Source organism: Sabethes cyaneus, chromosome 1 (genome assembly GCF_943734655.1).
Source record: "Sabethes cyaneus chromosome 1, idSabCyanKW18_F2, whole genome shotgun sequence".
Taxonomy (NCBI): Eukaryota; Metazoa; Arthropoda; class Insecta; order Diptera; family Culicidae; genus Sabethes; species Sabethes cyaneus.
The window spans coordinates 105,120,206-105,139,402 of NC_071353.1; the positions used below are offsets into that span (position 1 = coordinate 105,120,206).

Here is a 19,197-nt window from a genome sequence, read left to right on the forward strand (position 1 = left end):
TGGCCATGTAATGTGAACATATTTTGTATCTGATTCAAATTTTTATGTTTCTGTCTATTTGTAATTATTTGTTTAGCAAATGTCGTTAAACTTCAAAACGCAGCGGTTTAGCTGTGTGATCATTGGCAAATTACTCTACTCTACAGACTATTGTGTCCAAATATTTAGCAAAAATAAAATTGTACAAAATATCGTTGTTCCGCATTACACGAACTAGTCATACACTATTCCGGATATTGTACACGCTTTGGAGCAATGACCTGTGTGTATGTCAAGTTGATTCTCCGATGTTGAGTATGTTTTTGGAATATGCACCATTGCTATGATTCACCACTAAACCCTAATATTACTCATACGCATTTGATCCGAACGCACACGCATTTGATCTGAATAGACCCGATTGATATTTATATCACTTTGCAAATTAACCGCGTACTGTATCGTTATTTCAATTATGGTAGATGATTTTTACTCACTTGTCTTTAGTTCCTCCGTTCAGCTCTCCACCCAGTAGATTTTCCGGTAGAAATGAGTACAAGTTGAACGGTGTTCATCTGAACCGTCGCAGTATCGATGCCTGAGCACTTCACTAAACTTCACTCCACTATTGTCCTACTCTTTAACTTTGCCTACTACCAGTCAGAAATCTTTGGCGTCCCTGAAGTGTTTTTTTTTCTTCTTTTCTGCTGTCACCATATGTAGCTCTGTAGCTTAAACGCTACGGCGATTTTAAAAGGAAAACACAAGATGAGGGTGTAGAAATTTATTCCTAAAATCACTATCTACTATCCTAACCCTACAACGCTTTCTAGCCCCCGTTTTCACTTGGGGTAACATCTTCCAAAAAGCAACAACCTCTACATACAGTTGTACCTCTACAAACCTCTGCTTGAGGTTTTAAATTATCATTACACAAAAACACCACAACTGAGTCTGAATCCCCCACCGGGGATCCACCTTTCACTTGAGTCTTTAAAATCATTAATCTCCCCTGCTCGTGGCGTTGCCGCCCGTATTTATAACAGCTTTTAATTGCTCGTAGCAAGAAGTACTAGAGCAGCTGCTGAGAAAAACAAAGAGAGAGTAGAGCGGAACTTAAGTTCTATGAGAGTTTCAGTTGGCGCGCGAAACTTCTCACACATGTACTAAGCTAACTCCCATCGCACGTTCGACGTACAATGTTTGTTATTTTCCATGTGCAAACATTTGCGCGTGCCCCTGAGCCTGGCATAGAACTAAACCTTACAGCCATACAGAAAGGTAAAACTTTCGCTACCGCGCAGCTTCGGTCAATGGTAACCGTCGCGGCCACCGGTGGTCAATGTTACCCGTACTGGGCACTGACGCTGCACGTGAAAAGTGAGTTTCTTAATTAAAGCAGTAGACGAAAGCTTATTTCACAGTGAATTACGTTGCTAGCTAAATCTTGTTTACGTGACTTAAAAATACTGTAAGTGTACTATTAAAATAATTGATTTCCTAACTAAAATAAATTAACACAGAAACTCACATGCAGGTTACGAACAACGGTTAAAAATTTGCTACTGTAGGCGATTTGTTAAAGCACTTAATTAAACAGAAAGCTAGCGAGTAAGTTATAAATTAGATCTAAATTTGTTATTCTATCTACTAAATTTAATTTAAACTATGTACAGGCTACGTAAAGTACCATTTGTGCAAAGAAAACGAATCCGATCTGCAAGAGGTAACCCGGATTGCGAAACTAAATTTGTAGGTTAAAACTAAACTTATAAAATAATGTTAAATACTCTAGCAAAATATATATACAATTTCAGCTTTGATCAGTCCAAAAATATTGGCTGATTCTTCAAGGAGTTAGTGACCGAAATCCTAACAAAATCAAAGAAATTTATGCCTCAAAGGATGGATTCGGAAAATCGAGATTGCATGATGTGCAATGCTCCGAACATGATTTGCGACATGGTGCAGTGCGATAATTGTGAGCTGTGGGCCCACTACTCGTGTGCTGGCGTTACGGAGGCGGTAATGGAGCAGGATTGGAACTGCATTACGTGCACAAATGCATTGCAGGTTCCAAAGACCAGAAAAGCTGCCAGAAACGGCGCCAAAAAGACGACTGGGCAGAAAGCGAAGAGCGATGCTGGATCCTCTGTCGGGTCCATTTCGGAGGGCGCTGGTACGCTGGAAGATTCTTTGAAAAAATTGGAAATGGAACAGCGCGCCAAGGAGAAGGCCTTCGAAGAAGAGATGGTTTTGCGTGAAAAACGTTTGGAGATGGAAAAAGTTCTCCATGAAAAACGCCAGCAAATGGAAAAAGCATTCCGCGAGAAACAACTGCAGCAAGAGCGTGAGCTTAAAGAGCGCCAGCTGCAGGAGGAGCGTAAGATGCTGGAAAAGGAGTTGGCAGAGAAAGCCGCCTTTCAAGAACGGCGTAAGAAAATGTACGACGAGTTTCAGAAGGCAAAAGATGCCGTCGCTGAGCCGGCTGCCGAGGAAGAGAAACACGTCGACGTTGATGCCGAAGAGGAAAAGGAATCTTCCTTTAATAGGAAAGTCAAGTTCTGGTTGAAAAAGCAGACGGTTGGGAAAAATTCTCCGCCGGCCAAAGCGAAGCAGGATAACCAGATTGCATGTTCGTCGAAGCAGGTGGTAGAGGATGGTTTACACCAGCAAGAAGAAGAGGAAGAAGAAACGAATGAAAGTGATGAAAAAGAAGGAAGTAGCGGTGACAGCCGAGGAGAAAGTCAAGAAGAAGAAAGCAGCGATGATGAACAGTTCCAGCTGTCTGAAGAAGATAGGAAATTACTCGCTCGCTTGCTAGCCGGCAAGAAACTGAAAAGGTCGTCGATGCAGAAGCAGTAGCCATCGGAGAAAAAGAAACAGCAGCAGCAACAGGTGACGAATAAGCAGCGATCCCAACAGAAACACTTGCCGGGGCAAGTTCGCGCGGTCGTGCCGAAGCTGTCAAAGGAACAGATTGCTGCACGGCAAGCCCTCTCCAAAAACCTTCCAATGTTTAAAGGTGAACCGGAGTTGTGGCCTATTTTTATAAGCAGCTACGAATACACCACGCAGGCGTGTGGGTTTTCGAACTTGGATAATCTGAAGCGGTTGCAGAATAGTCTTCAGGGCAGTGCGCTCGAAGCTGTGAGGAGCCGTCTCGTTCTTCCGGAATCTGTTCCTGATGTTATCAACGATCTTCGACGACTCTTCGGGAAACCGGAAAAGCTACTCAAGACTCTGTTGACGAAGGTCCGCGGCGCACAAGCTCCGAGAGCTGATCGGCTTGAAACCTTCATCCAGTTCGGGATAACAGTGAAGCAGCTCTGCGATCAGTGAGGCAGCTCACCTGTCGGATCATCTCAGTAATCCGATGTTGGTAAATGAACTGGTGGACAAACTACCGCCTAACTACAAGTTGGACTGGGTCCGATACAAGCGGGAAAAGACAGGGACACCGCTACGGGTCTTCACGGATTTCATGAACGACATCGTTGCTGATGTGTCGGAAGTTTCCGAGTTCTCTGCTTTCGGTCTGAGCGAAGCTCCATCTTTCGGAAAAGGAAAGCCAAGGAAAAAGGAGTTCGCGAACGTTCATAGTTCTACCCCGAGCAAAACAGAGTTTTCGAAGGAAACGAAGGTGCTCAAGCCGTGCTGGGTCTGCAAGCGGACGGATCACAAGTTACGATTCTGCGATGACTTCAAAAGGCTTTCAATCGCAGATCGATGGAAGACGGTGGAACAAAATAGACTCTGTCCGCTGTGCCTGAATAATCACGGTAATAGTCGCTGTAGCTTTAAGGTTCGCTGTAACGTTGGTGGGTGTCGAGGCGAACACCATTCTCTACTGCATCGTATCGAACGAGCCGTTCAACTACTAAACGTTGAGTGCCATGCCCATGGACGTCTGAATCGAGCTGTCATCTTCCGTGTGGTACCGGTTACACTCTACTTTCGGAACTACGCGATGGATGTGCTCGCCTTTCTGGATGAAGGGTCGTCCACTACGCTGGTGGAGGAGTTTGTTGTCAACGAGTTGAACGCAGAGGGAGTAACCGAGCCTCTGGTCGTTACGTGGACGAGCAACGTAAAACGTTATGAGAATCGGTCGAAGAAATTTGATCTCAAGCTCTCAGCTAGGGGATCCCGAGAAATGCTGCCATTGAAGAACGTTCGTTCGGTGATATCGTTGAAGCTGCCGAGTCAGGCCATGCCGTATGAGGAGATCACGGATCGCTACTCCCATCTGAAGGACTTGCCGGTGATGAGTTACGCGTTGGAGGAACCTCGCATAATTATAGGCTTAGATAACCTGCACGTGTTCGCTCCATTGGAAACCCGCGTAGGTGAACCTGGTCAACCGATTGCTGTGAGGTCGAAGCTTGGGTGGACCATATACGGACCGGAAAATTGTACTGCTGCTGCGGAGAGCTTCGTTAACGTTCATTCCGTCGAGGCACTCAGCAACGAGGATCTTTACGAGATGTTGCGAGCCCAGTACTTGCTGGAAGACACCGGTACTCCTTGCAACGCGGCATTAGAGTCGGCGGAAAATCTTCGCGCTCGTGAGATCCTGCAAACGACGACAACGCGGATCGGCGACCGATTCGAGACAGGCCTACTATGGCGTGAAGACATAAGAAGGTTCCCGGACAGTTATCCGATGGCGGTCCGGCGGATGAAAGCGTTGGAGAAGCGAAGCGAAGAATCCGGAGCTGCAACAAAACGTCCAGCAGCAAATAGTAGAGTACGAGGTGAAGGGCTACGCGCATAAGATCACCAAGGAGGAACTGGCGAAGGCGGAGAAGAGTGCAGTCTGGTATCTTCCGTTGAACGTGGTGGTCAATCCACGGAAACCGGGAAAAGTGCGCCTGGTGTGGGACGCGGCAGCTTCGGTGAATGGTATTTCACTCAACACCGAACTGCTCAAAGGACCGGATATGCTGCAGTCGCTGCCGTCAGTAATAAACCATTTTCGTGAACGGCGAATTGCGTTCGGAGGGGACATCCAGGAAATGTACCACCAGATACGCATACGGGCGGAAGATAGGCAAGCCCAGAGGTTCCTGTTCCGGTCAAGTCCGGCTGATGTTCCGACAGTGTACGTAATGGACGTAGCCACATTCGGGGCCACCTGCTCCCCCTGTTCAGCGCAGTTTGTGAAGAACGTGAATGCCGCAGAGTTCGCAAATGAATTTCCCCGAGCATCGGATGCGGTAGCTAGAAAGCACTACGTAGACGATTATTATGACAGTGTGGACTCCATCGACGACGCGATAAGGCTGGCGAACGAAGTGAAACATATCCATTCCCGAGGAGGCTTCCGAATTAGGAACTGGGTGTCCAACTCCCAGCAATTTCTGGAAGCGATAGGCGAGCAGAAGGTGAATCCTGCCGTCCACTTCAGCAGAGACAAGAACACGCAAACCGAGCGAGTTCTGGGAATCGTATGGGAGCCCGAAGAAGATGTTTTCCTGTTTTCGACTACTGGACGAGAGGAATACCAACCGGTTCTGCAAGGGGTCAAAAGACCAACCAAGAGGATCGTGTTGAGCTGCGTCATGGCGATGTTCGACCCGCAAGGGTTGCTTTCTCCGTTTACCGTTTTCGGTCGCATGCTGGTGCAAGATTTGTGGAGGACCGGTTGCGATTGGGACGAGGAAATCGACGACGAATCGTTCCAAAAGTGGATTCGCTGGACAAAAGTGTTGCCGATGATCGAAGAGATCCGAATTCCCCGAAGTTACTTTGGAGATGCTAGAGCCGACCAAATCGAGGACCTCCAGCTGCATGTAGTCTCCGATGCTAGCAAAGGCGCTTACGGTTGTGCGGCCTATTTTCGAGCTGTGGTAGGAGGAATAGTCCAGTGCGTGTTGGTGACCAGTCGAGTGAAGGTGGCTCCACTGAAACCAGTATCAGTCCCGAGGCTCGAGTTGCAAGCGGCAGTGCTAGGAGCCAGAATCGCTTTGGCGGTACGAGACGGCCATTCGTTGGAGATCAGGCAGCGGTTCTTCTGGACTGACTCAACGACGGTACTCTCGTGGATCAGGTCGGATCAACGCAAGTACAAGGAGTTCGTGGGCCTTCGTATTGGCGAAATACTTACCTGTACAAACCTGTCGGAGTGGCGCTGGGTTCCAACGAGGATGAACGTCGCAGACCAGCTGACGAAGTGGACGAAAGATCCTGAAATCAGTTCGACGAGCGCCTGGTTCACTGGGCCGAGATTTCTATACCTGCCGGAAGCAGATTGGCCGCAGCAGAAGTTACCGCGTTCAGATACGGAGGAGGAACTGAGAGCGCATCTGCATGTTCACGACGTGCAACTTCCCGCTCCCGTGATAGACGTCACCCGAATTTCGAAATGGACGGTCCTAGTAAGGACGCTAGCCTGCGTGTTCCGGTTCGTGTCGAACTGTCGAAGAAAGCTACAGGGGTTACCGCTAGAAATGGTGAAGCCGACGAAAAGACAAGCACAGAAGATTCTACCAATCGATTATGCGGTGTTGCGGACGCCACTGAAGCAGAACGAGTACGAAGAGGCGGAAAATTGGCTGATGCGGATGGCTCAGGCAGAGGCCTTTAGCGACGAACTGAAGATCCTTATGAAGAACTCGAATCGACCGGCCGAGACTTGGTTGGAGATCGAGAAATCCAGTTTTCTCTACAAGCTGACTCCTCTCATCGATGAGAATGGCCTCCTGCGCATGGAGGGTCGGACTGGCCCGGCGAAATTCTTACCATTTGACTTGCGTTTCCCGATAATTCTCCCAAAGGACCATGTCGTTACCTGGAAAATTGTGCAACACTATCACGAGCGGTTCGGCCACGGATACAGAGAGACCGTCAAGAATGAGTTGCGACAACGATTCGTGATTCCACAGGTGGGTAGTGTTGTAGCTAAAGTAGCGAAAGCTTGCATACAGTGCAAGGTTACCAAGTGTCGTCCACGATGTCCACGGATGGCTGCTCTTCCGGTGCAAAGAGTCACCCCTTACCTACGACCATTCTGCTTCGTAGGAATAGATTACTTCGGGCCGATAACGGTGTCATGCGGCCGCCGCAGTGAAAAGAGGTGGATCGTTCTGTTTACATGTCTGGTAGTCAGGGCGGTTCATCTCGAAGTAGCACACTCTCTAACCACGCAATCGTGCTTGATGGCTATAAACCGGTTCATTGCGCATCGAGGTCCGCCATTGGAAGTGTTCACGGATAACGGTACAAACTTTAAGGGGGCAAGTAAAGAAGTGGAAGACAAAGTACACAGCATCAACGAGGACTGCGCAGAAGACCTGACATCATCTCGAATGAAGTGGAATTTTAACCCCCCGGCTTCACCGCACATGGGTGGAGTATGGGAGAGACTCGTCCGTTCCACGAAAGATGTGCTGGGGTCGATAGACGATGGAAAGCGACTGACGGATGAAATACTTGCTACCGCGATAGCCGAAGCAGCGGAAATTGTAAACAGCCGTCCGCTAACGTACGTAGCACAGGAATCGGATCACTTAGAAGCCCTCACTCCCAACCACTTTCTCCGTGGAATCGCCCCAAACGAACCGAGGTTCAACGTACCACCCGTCAATCCTGCAGTAGCCCTACGAGATTCGTATCATCGATCGCAAGAAATAGCTGACGAAATGTGGAAGAGGTGGATCAGGGAGTGCGTGCCCTCAATCAACCATCGTACTAAATGGTTTAGTGAAGCAGCGAATTTGAAGAAGGGTGACCTGGTGTATATCGTCGAAGGCGACAAGCGGAAGTGTTGGGTACGAGGACTCGTCGAGGAGCCGATAGTTGCTGGAGATGGAAGAGTACGCCAAGCCTGGATTCGCACCCATAGTGGCGTGCTGAAACGAGCGACAGCGAAGCTTGCCGTGCTTGAGATAAGTGAAGGTGACGCTGGACCGGATGTACTCCCTGGACCAGGTTCACGGGCCGGGGCATGTTGCGGTAGAAACCGCAGGGCAGGCAACGCTGTCACTGTCGCAAAGTGAGGCCTGCAAGCAGTTCGATGAAACTTGCAACACCACGGGCGGTGAGTGCAGGAAGCCGATGTGAAAGGAAAAAAAGGTAAACAAAGCGAAGAAAAGTAAATTGTTAAACGCGTGGAAGATTTTCTCTAAGAAAACATTAAAATAACGATTTATTATACAAGTATCTTGTGATATTCTCTAAACTACGTGCTTTGCTAACCTACGGGGTAGTACTGTGAGTCTACAATAAATATATTTGTTCTCCTTAACTAAAATAAATTAAAACACAAATTTACATACAGGTAACAGACAGTGATACGAAGTTAAAAGCAAATCAGTTTAGCACGTGAAAAGTGAGTTTCTTAATTAAAGCAGTAGACGAAAGCTTATTTCACAGTGAATTACGTTGCTAGCTAAATCTTGTTTACGTGACTTAAAAATACTGTAAGTGTACTATTAAAATAATTGATTTCCTAACTAAAATAAATTAACACAGAAACTCACATGCAGGTTACGAACAACGGTTAAAAATTTGCTACTGTAGGCGATTTGTTAAAGCACTTAATTAAACAGAAAGCTAGCGAGTAAGTTATAAATTAGATCTAAATTTGTTATTCTATCTACTAAATTTAATTTAAACTATGTACAGGCTACGTAAAGTACCATTTGTGCAAAGAAAACGAATCCGATCTGCAAGAGGTAACCCGGATTGCGAAACTAAATTTGTAGGTTAAAACTAAACTTATAAAATAATGTTAAATACTATAGCAAAATATATATACAATTTCAGCTTTGATCAGTCCAAAAATATTGGCTGATTCTTCAAGGAGTTAGTGACCGAAATCCTAACAGGGAAAACATTTTGATGTCAGCTGGCTTGGCGAAGCGAAGTTTTTCTTAGGCTTGGAGTTGCATCGAGATTCAGATGGAGTGTATAGTTTGAGCGTTAAGAGTTACATCAAGAAATTGATTGCTAAACTTGGATTGGAAAATGCTAAAATTGCTAAAACACCGATGGATCAAGGTTTTCTCAAGGACTGCACTAAAAGTGAAGTGATGAAAGATGGCACAAAATACCGTAGCATCGTTGGGGCATTGATGTACATTGCTGTATGCGCACGTCCTGACATTGCTGCGAGTGCATCGATCTTGGGAAGGAGATTCTCTGCCCCTACCGAAATCGACTGGACTGCGGCAAAACGAGTAGTGAGATACTTAAAAGGCACAATCGATTGGGAGTTGAAGCTGGGCGGTATAATGAACGAAGAGCTGCTAGCGTACTCGGATGCCGATTGGGCCGGTGATCCACAGACGCGAAAGTCGATGACTGGTTTTGTAGTGTTCTTTGCAGGAGGAGTCGTGTCGTGGGCCAGTAGACGCCAAGATTGCGTTAGTCTTTCTTCCATGGAAGCTGAATTCGTGGCCAGTGCCACGAATGTCAAGAAGTAATGTGGATGAGGCGCTTGCTTGAAGACTTAGGTATCAAGCAGACTTCGGGCACACTAGTTTACGGCGACAACCAAGGGTGTCTCACGTTTGCGCAATCCGAAAAATCGAGCAAAAGGTCTAAACATATCGAAACAAGAAGGGGCTTTGTACTGGATCATTGTAAACGGGGCACTATCAAGCTTCAGTATTGCAGCACTGATGAGATGAAGGCCGATCTATTGACAAAACCGCTTGGAGCTGTGAAACATAATCGTTTTGCACAGCTGATTGGAGTTATGGATTCCGGAGGGTCACCCGTTGAGGAGGAGTGTTAGGAGAACAACGGTTAGCCCCTCAATACTGGCAGCGCTTCCTTGCTTGCCGGTCTATTAAAGCTACAGTGTCTATTAACACATTACATGAGATTGCATCATCCTTTTTTGAATACATGTTTCGTAATCGCACCGCGTGGTTGTGTTTATTTACCGTTCCGATATAATCCGTAATAACTCCGTGTTTATCCTTCCGCCGGACGATAATCCACTTTGAATCTATTCCGCCAAGCCCACATCAAGTCCATAAAGAACTACCGGTCTAATAATGGTTTTGTACATTGTTAGCTTCGTGCGGCGGCGTATGCTTCCTGATCGTAGCGTTTTACGAAGGGCAAAGTAGGCCCGATTTCCCGCTTGGATGCGCCGCTGGATCTCCTTACTAGCGTTGTTGTCCGCGGTCACCAGCGATCCCAAATACACGAACTCTTCTACCACTTCTAGTTCGTCGCCGTCAACGGTTACCGTCCGTGGGAGGCGCACATTTGTTTCCTTTGAGCCTCTTCCTTTCATGTATTTGGTCTTCGACGCATTTATTTTTAGCCCAATTCTCCTAGACTCCGCTTTCAGTCTGGCGTAGATTGCCTCCGCCGTCGCAAAGTTCCTGTCAATGATATCGAAGTCATCTGCAAAGCCTAGAAGTTGGCTACTCTTGGTAAAAATCGTGCCTCTCGTTTCGATGCCCACTCGTCGGATCACCCCCTCAAGAGCGATGTTGAACAGCATGCAGGATAGACCGTCACCTTGTCTCAACCCTCATCGCGTCTCGAAGGGACTCGAGAGTGTCCCAGAGATACGTACGAAACACATCACTCGATCCAATGTAGCTCTGATCAGTCGCGTCAGTTTGTCCGGAAAACCGTATTCGTGCATTATCTGCCATAGCTTGTCTCGATCGACTGTATCGTATGCTGCTTTGAAATCAATAAAGATGTGATGCGTGGGCACGTTGTACTCCCGACATTTCTGCAAGATCTGTCGGATAGTAAAAATTTGGTCCGTAGTTGCGCGAGCCCCCATGAAACCCGCCTGATAATTCCCTACGAAACCTTGTGCTATCGGTGACAGCCGGCGTAACAGGATCTGGGAGAGTACCTTGTAGGCGGCATTTACCAGCGTAATACCGCGATAGTTGCAGCAGTCTCGCCGATCATCCTTTTTGTAGATGGGACAAACCACTCCTTCCATCCATTCCTCTGGTAGCTTTTCCTCCTCCCAAATCCTCGAAATAACCCACTGTAGAGCCTTTGCTAGCGTTTCTCTGCCATGTTTATAAAGCTCTGCCGGTAGGCGGTCCTTCCCAGCGGCTTTATTAGTCTTCAGCAACCTGATTTCTCGTTTGACTTCTTGGAGATCAGGTGCTAGGTACATCACTATCTTCCATGGGCGCTCCTAGGTTAATTTCCGTTCCGCCTCCCTCTGCGACTTCGCCATTGAGGTGTTCATCGAAGAACTGCTTCCACCTGTCGACCACCTCGCGCTCGTTTGTAATTAGATTCCCTCCCTCGTCCCTACACATGTCAGGTTTCGGTATGTAGCCCTTCCGAGTTCACCTTCTCATAAAACTTGCGCGTGTCATTAGCTCGGAATAGTTGCTCCAATTCTTCACGATCTCTGTCCTCCTTTTGGCGCTTTTTTCTCCTTAGGATCGTGGTCAACTTGTTCCTAGCTCGTCGGTACTTGGCCAGGTTCTCTCTAGTGGCAATACTTAGATAATTTTTCCAAGCATTTTTTTTCTCCTCCACCGCTTGTTGGCATTCCCCATCAAACCAATCATTTTGTGTACTCCGGGGCTCAATACCTAGTGCTCAATACCTAGGGCCTCAATACGGTAGCGGCCTCTCCGATGGCCGAGCGTATTCTGCCCCAACCGTCTTCGAGGTTTGAAGCACCTAACTCCTCGGAAGAAGGCAGTGCCTCATTCAGTACTCGCGCGTAGTTCTCGGCAGCTTGTGGGTTATCTAGCTGCCTGATGTTCAGCCGAGGAGGGCGGCTTTGACGTGTCCGGTATACGGTGGACAGCTTTGAGCGCACATGTACTGCTACTAGGCAGTGGTCAGAATCGATATCTGCACCCCGACGGGAGCGTACGTTCGTGATGTTAGAGAAAAACCGGCCCTCTATGAGAACGTGGTCAATTTGGTTCATTGTACGTTGGTCAGGTGATCTCCAGGTGGCTTTGTGGATATCCTTGCGCGGGAAAAAGGTGCTTCGGATCGCCAGGCCTCGGGAAGCTACGAAGTTTATACATCGTTGGCCGACAAACACACAAACGATAATGTGTCGGTGTGCAGGCTATGGGGTCCTACCACCGGTCTATACATTTCTTCCCTACCGACCTGGGCGTTCATATCCCCGATGACGATCTTGATGTCCCGCGACGAGCAGCTGTCGTACGTTGCCTCCAGCCTCGCGTAGAACGCTTCTTTCTCATCGTCGGGTCTACCTTCGTGCGGGCAGTGCACGTTAATGATGCTATAATTGAAGAAACGGCCCTTTATCCTCAATACACACATTCTCTCGTTGATCGCCTTCCAATCTATCACGCGATCCTGCATTCCGCCCAGCACTACAAAGGCCGTTCCCAGTTCGTTGGTAGCGCCACCGCTCTGGTAAAACTGGGCCTTTCCGCCACGTATCTTCCATACCTTCTCTCCTTTGCGACAGATTTCCTGCAGAGCTACGATGCCGAGTTTGCGGGGTTCCAGCTGTTCAATCAGCACCCGCTCGCAACCTGCGAAATTTAGCGATCTGCAGTTCCAAGTCCCGAGTCTCCATTCGTCGTCCTTATTCCGTCGCCTAGGTCGATGCCGAATATTCCGCTCCGAATATGCTTGAATGTTGTTAGTTTACGTTTATTTAGGTGTGTAGCCGTACTGGGGCAACACTACCGAGTCTCGCGATGGGGCTGCCATCTTATAGTGCCGAGACTCACTACCTCCTTCCCGGTTAGTATACGACCTTAGTTTCCACCGGGGTTGGTTACCCGATCTCCGCTAAGGTTGCTCGTATTCCGGCTGGTACCACGAGGAGGTCGGGATCGGAGTTGCTGGATAAGAGGCTAACGACCACTATGGGGTCTATATTCCGCATTATCCGGCCGTTTACCAACCACTTGTTGATAATGTTCTTAATAAGCATCTCAACAAAAACCGCGTCCAAATTCGTTGACATGTCTGAGATATTGAGAAAAAACTCGAGCCGACTCAGAATTGTAAAAATACTATCCAGCTTTTTACGCGCTATAATGGCGGACGCTATAAATTGTGTTCGTAATATGTGATCAATCTTTTTGACAACTCTGCATCCATCAAAACTGCAGATTTGATGTATGCAGAGTTGTCAAAAAGATTGTTCGCATATTACGAACACAATTTATAGCGGCCACCATTATAGCGCGTGAAAAGCTGGATACGAAAAGTTTTCTCAATGTATTTAAAATTATGTTTATCAAACCGTTAATTTGCGTTTTTTCTTCTGCTTGTCTATACATAAATACGTCTTTAGTAAACAATAAAAATAAATGAACACCCCATCGACATCTCTATAAGGTTTTGCAAGGTGACGTCACGAATGAACCGGAATGAACGCAATTCACCCATCTGACATCCACTCGTGGTTTGTTTACTATTTGTTAGGCGAAAGCGATATGCATAAATTGGAGTAACACGTTTTAAAAGCGTATTATCCAGCAGTGTCGCCCTCCAAACTACTCGGAATGGCAGTTTTTGTGCTTTGCTGACTGCCGTTAAGGCCTTTAAGCAATATTCAGTTTCAACTCGTTAACCCATGTTCTAAGTCCACGTAAACAAACCACTGATAGACGTCAAAGAAGTGAGGTTATGCTCGCCCGTGCAAAACCTTATATCGAGCTGCAGTAAACGTCAGCGAAAGCATGTCCGGGGCTCAAAATTTGACAGCGGGCCCAAATCAGACTGCTGGCAGTTGAGTGAAACGCAGTGCTGAATTGCTATCTCATTTTCGCACACACGAGATGTTGGCGGCGAGAACATGGTTGTCTGCCATGGGGTTGTAAATGAAGATAGAATTAACAGAAGGGTGAATCAGGGATGCCAGGTGATTTTTTGAAAAGTCTTCACGAATCAAGGAAAAATGTCTTCATTTGTCTTCTTTCGGGTTTCCGCTCATTTAAATTGCATGGTGAAGACATGTTTTCACATGTCTTCAAGCGAAGACATTTCACTTTATTGTAACCAAAATGTCTTCAAAATGAAGACATGTCTTCACTTCTGGCATCTCTGGGGTGAATGTCGCAAGCGTAAACAAACCGAGTGAGGGTTGATTTTCCTATGCTGGTCCACATAACTCTCACTCGTTTTGTTTACATTTGCGACATTCGCCCTTTATTTAATATGAAAAATAAATATCTCAGTGATCTGAGTAAATAACCGAAGTAACCTCAGCTGTTTAACCGTTTGCTACCCTTTTTCTCCTGACTACGTACGAAACAAAATAAGAGCTGTCAGACAAAAACGTCAACACCACGGAGCAGACCTGAAACAGCACAAGCATAGAATCTTCGATCTTCTGTTAACATAAAGTTCTAAACGATAACAGATGAATATTTAATACTCGGTGAAAAATAGCTAAAAGAATCAGTGTTTGTTCTGTGTATGATTGAATTGTGCGCATCCGCTATTCACTTCAAAAAAATAAAGAACCACCAAAGAGTAATACAGAATACGAAAAATCGATCGAATTCTGACTGTACAGAGAATACCTCTGTAATGTAGGTTTCGATTCCACTGGGAGAATTAAGGTGGTTCGCTTGTGACTATACCGGCAATATAACTTAGATTACAGCGTCTTAGAAACGCGTAGTATGGAATTAAAAAAACCTATTTTACATGTTTTGGTAATCGGATTTCACCATAAGAAAGGATGCCAGGTGGGTATGCTACAAAAAGCGGGTGGGTGTAAACGGGTTGTTTAAAAACTTTTATCTAAACAAAACGATGATTCATATCTAGCATATATTATTTTATTTAAAAAGAATAGGTTCTGTACGGTTTTTTTTAAAGCTTTCGTTAATTTTTCATGACGGAATAAATGATCCACAACCGTGAAACAAGTCATATAGTAGTAATATATTAAATATATTTCCGTGAGAACGTAGTCGAAACAATATTGTACAGTTATGTATGACAAAGTTGTAGATATACCAGTGGGACAACAAAAATAGTTAAGTCTAAAATATTCAAATTATTTTTTTTTATCACCTACAGGTGGAATTCTCCTATCCACCTTTGATAGTTGGATCGGAAGGTAAACATGAATGTCCTTCGGGATGGAAATATCTACCGACGCTTGCCCTGCCAGATGGATCGCATAACTTCAATCAGGATTTTGTCTGCTTTAACTTACCCAGCTTAGTTGATCCTCATGAGTCAATCTATGGTATCAGCTGTTATCGGCAAATTCCGGTAGAAGAGCTGAAGATTCGAACGGCTGACGTTACTAGAAGCACCGTACAAAAATCGGTCTGCGCATTGCTGTCAATTCCTATATACGGTTACGTCGAGGTGAAATTATCTTTGATTGCACATGCTTTTTTCGAACAAGGAGATTTTTCCTGCACGGATATTCTGGTAAAAGCATATGAGCAACTGAATGCTTGTCTCCAGTCGATGGATTCACCAGAATTGGCTCCTACCAGATTACATTTCGTTGGTTTACCATTGCGAGATCTTGTTCTCAAGTAAATATGTTAGTCTACCCTGATATATTGTTGTCTAATTTTTTGATGTTTTTTTAGATGGCGCCACAAGCTGCTAATTCTCTATAAGCTTCTTTTGCTTCAGAAACGAGTGGTTTGTTTTGGTTCTCCAGTCCAACCAATTTGTTCACTTATATTGGGTGTTGTTTCATTGCACCCTGAATTGCTAGCGAAGGGTTTCCAAGAAGTTGCCTGTGTTAAGTGCGTTATTTGATGGTAAAGTGTCTTTGTGTATAATTAATAGGAGATTTTGCGTTTCTAGAACCTCACGGCCAATGTCCCCAATGCCTAGCTTTGGCACTCCTCTTGAAGAAAAAAGAAATTTGCATGAAGACCCTTCTATAATCTCTAGCTGTGAGCCTACCTTAGATTCTGCCGCTGAAGGGACACAAGAACAGTACGAGAAAGAAAATGATGCTACTAGCATGGAAGGCACCAAAGATATTACACCAGGCTCCGACGAAGTATCTGATGAACCCATAACCGGTACCGACAAAAATGCTCGACACGGATTAACGCGGGAAACCAGTGTTGATACAATCGCATCCAATTTCGCTACTCTGTGTGCCATCAAACCGGACGAATGGGAGGCCCCAATGAGAATTTTTCACGAGGGGAACCTATGTCTGCCGTATATATCGTTGCCGTACATGGACCTGTTGACGGATCCTTCGGTGAAGGGCTACATCATCGGTGCGTCAAATGTCCTCTTTCAGCAGAAGCGCCATCTAGCTGATGTGATGGTTGATGTTGAGACAACCGCGATTGATGTGTACGATCTAGAGTTGAAGCGACAGATTCAGCTGAGCACGGAAGATTTACGATTTGTCGATTTTGTTATACGGAATGTACAGAATCCGAAGGAAGATGCTGAGGGTAGTGAGTTATGGATTAGAGAGCAGTTCTATGGTTACATGGTGGCACTACTCAAATCGTCAGTTTGCTTTGGTAGGTATCTATCTGAGTTACATTAAACTAATCACGTGTTTTTATCGACGATGTATTTCTTTTCAGACGGAGCCAAAGAGATGGAGCATTTTAATGTGCATTTTATGATGGGTTTGAAAACTACCCAGTGCTATCAGGATTGGATAGTTAGAAGTGGCGGTGATAATAACCAATCATTTGAGGGTTTGGCAGTAGGTCATCCGTTTGCGGGAACGCTCTCCGTGGCTGACATGAAGCTTCGAATTGCACAGTAAGTATTAATCACATGTATATATGTAGTGCAAACACTTCATTGAATTTTTTTTAATTCTTTTCCAGGACTATGCAAAATAGCGAAAGCGGACGTAAGTTAAATCAGGCTGTAAACAGTACTAGTCGTGCCGTTGGAGGTGCGATAAGTACAGCAAAAGGAGCGTTTTCCACCTGGTGGACTTCGATAACGGCGCCGGTTCCCACTACAAATCAACAGGAGCAATCACAAAGCGCACTAACCAGCAATGCTCAAGGTGATAGCAGTGGCCACTTCTCTGACACTAGTACCGAATCGGATGAAAACATCGATCCGGGTGACTTAGAGAGCGATAGTGATAGTTACAAAAGTCAGAATGATGCTAACATAAAAGTTATGAAGCAGACGGGTGTTTCCGAACAGGAAACAGCGAAAATCCAGATGGCGGAGCATGCAGTAGAGAAAAGCAACAATATAATTGAAATTGGAAAAGAAGCAGATGTATTGGATCGGCAACAGAAAATTTTCACGGTTTGAATATGTCCCACCTCATGTTGCCCAACCAACTGGATCTCACTTCCTGCACAAACATATACAAGACAAGCGCTGGCAGTGATACTCACAAGGCTTGGTCTCATTTCTATTTATAATGCAACCATTCCGGCGTTTTATCGTACAATTAGAAACATCATTGTTAAGTCCAGCTAGTTATGTATTAACATAAAATGTGGCACAGCCACTGCTAGTACTTATAACATTCTTGTGCAGTCACTTTAAACAATACCGTTCTGTTCGTTCTGCAACTTAAGTTTTATGGAACAAGCGTGTGATATGTTACAATCGTACATTTGCAAAATAGCTCTTCATTGACATAATCTCATGTACCACTATTAAACCAATAACAATAATGTCATATAATAAAAGTCTAATATTGCTTCATCAAACTGGATTGGCCAGTTCCTTTTATTGAAAGTATTCCGTGCCTGATTATTCAAGCAAGCTCAAACAGTTATCGTACAAATTAACCTATTTGCGGAAATCTCAGTCCACTGCATGTAAATTCGATTAAAAATTCAACACTAGATGGTATTAGTTATGCAAAGTTCTTGTCGGTTTGTCGCATTGATTGTGTAATTTTCTCGCGATTTTTCGTTTTGCTCTAATCTATTACACAAGCAATGGATATTGATTTTTGATTGCAATCAAAAATGCATATCATTGACTGATAATTTGATGTTCAAGCTTTAATAGGAACGTTATGATTAATGCACGTTTATATCGCTGGATTTACAGAGCGCGGACCCATTCAGGCTTTGGATTCGAGGTAGTGTGGTTGTGAAAAAGAAGAATATCTTTCCTAGGATGTGGTTCAGTTGGTGCAAGTATATGAATAAATATCTATTTGGATTATGCTGGTTTAGTTTCGTACTGGCGCAAGACACCACCGATGATGTTGCAAATGTCGTTGTTGGATTAGGTTTGAAGTTAAATATATAATATACAATTTTACTCTTAGGTTTGAAAATAACAAGGAAGAAAATGTCAGCTCAACCGAACGTTATAAACAGGAACTGTTCTGTGATCAAAGCGTGGGTTGAATAAAAATTGCAAAAACATAAATATAATATGAAAATGAATACATTCAAACATTTGTATTCAAATCAGTTAGAAAGATCTTCTAAGTGATTTTAAATTTTTGGTGATAGTACCTATTTTATAATGTGGGTTTAACCCAGACAGTCATTCACAATATTTTAAGTTATTATTTCTAATTGGCTCCGTTTTACGACATGGTGATAAACATAATCCGCCAAGTCACTCGTCGTTGATTATTGCTCTCTATTTCCTTGGACACAATACGGGGCATTTTCCAAAATTATCACACAAAACGAGCCGATGGGTCTCAGAATTTCATAAAATGTGATATGAACTTATAAATGAAAATAATCTTTAAAAAAATCGAAGTTTTCTATTTTTCCCAGAAAAATCCATTATAAACTTTCCGATTTCGTTGAACATATCTATAGTATATGGGTCATTCCATCTCATCAGCGATTTCAACCAAAGTTGCCATAATTGTTCATTCCGACCCCACAACCAATTTCCCAAAGTTTTGTGCCGATTGATCAATCCCCCTAGCAGTGTGCTACTTCCTTTTTTACCGATTTTCAAAAAAAGTCAGTTTTCGGGATTAAAAATGCCAAAAACAGTTTGATGTCAAGGCATGCCAATATACTTTTTCTATGGGTTTTAGGTCGCGCCATCGAACCATGTTATCAACTTTTACCTAATTTGTCAACATCATACATTTTTTTGCTAATTATTTATTTCATTATATTACATTGTTATGTCGATTAACCTGGCATTCCACTCCTGAGATTATACGAAACCCAAATACCGTGGACCTCCGTCCGTTTGACCGTTTTTAATCTGAACACTTTTTAATTTGAACCTCGTTGGTTTGCACGACGTGCAAATTAAAAATGGTTCAAATGTCATTCTCAACAAGACATCAATTGCTTATGCAGACAATGCACATAAACACAATTTGTTTATACTGATCTC

General features: G+C 44.7%; 3 protein-coding genes across 3 annotated transcripts; all 3 read left to right on the forward strand.

Moving 5' to 3' along the window:
- Positions 1–1,884: 1,884 nt before the first annotated feature.
- LOC128746049 (DNA ligase 1-like) lies at positions 1,885–2,844 on the forward strand. Its single transcript, XM_053843100.1, has one exon. It carries the CDS (start codon positions 1,885–1,887, stop codon positions 2,842–2,844), a length of 960 nt encoding a protein of 319 aa, XP_053699075.1.
- Positions 2,845–3,355: 511 nt separating this feature from the next.
- Positions 3,356–9,407, forward strand: LOC128746050 (uncharacterized). The gene is made up of 3 exons (XM_053843101.1): positions 3,356–4,626; positions 4,679–7,975; positions 8,831–9,407. Exons 1-3 carry the CDS (start codon positions 3,356–3,358, stop codon positions 9,405–9,407), a joined length of 5,145 nt encoding a protein of 1,714 aa, XP_053699076.1.
- A 4,874-nt stretch (positions 9,408–14,281) lies between these two features.
- On the forward strand, positions 14,282–17,523 carry LOC128741086 (late secretory pathway protein AVL9 homolog). The gene is made up of 6 exons (XM_053836665.1): positions 14,282–14,627; positions 14,965–15,437; positions 15,495–15,656; positions 15,718–16,403; positions 16,470–16,653; positions 16,722–17,523. The coding sequence occupies exons 1-6, from the start codon at positions 14,562–14,564 to the stop codon at positions 17,167–17,169; spliced, it is 2,019 nt and encodes a 672-aa protein (XP_053692640.1). The 5' UTR covers positions 14,282–14,561; the 3' UTR covers positions 17,170–17,523.
- The last annotated feature ends 1,674 nt before the right edge of the window (positions 17,524–19,197 follow it).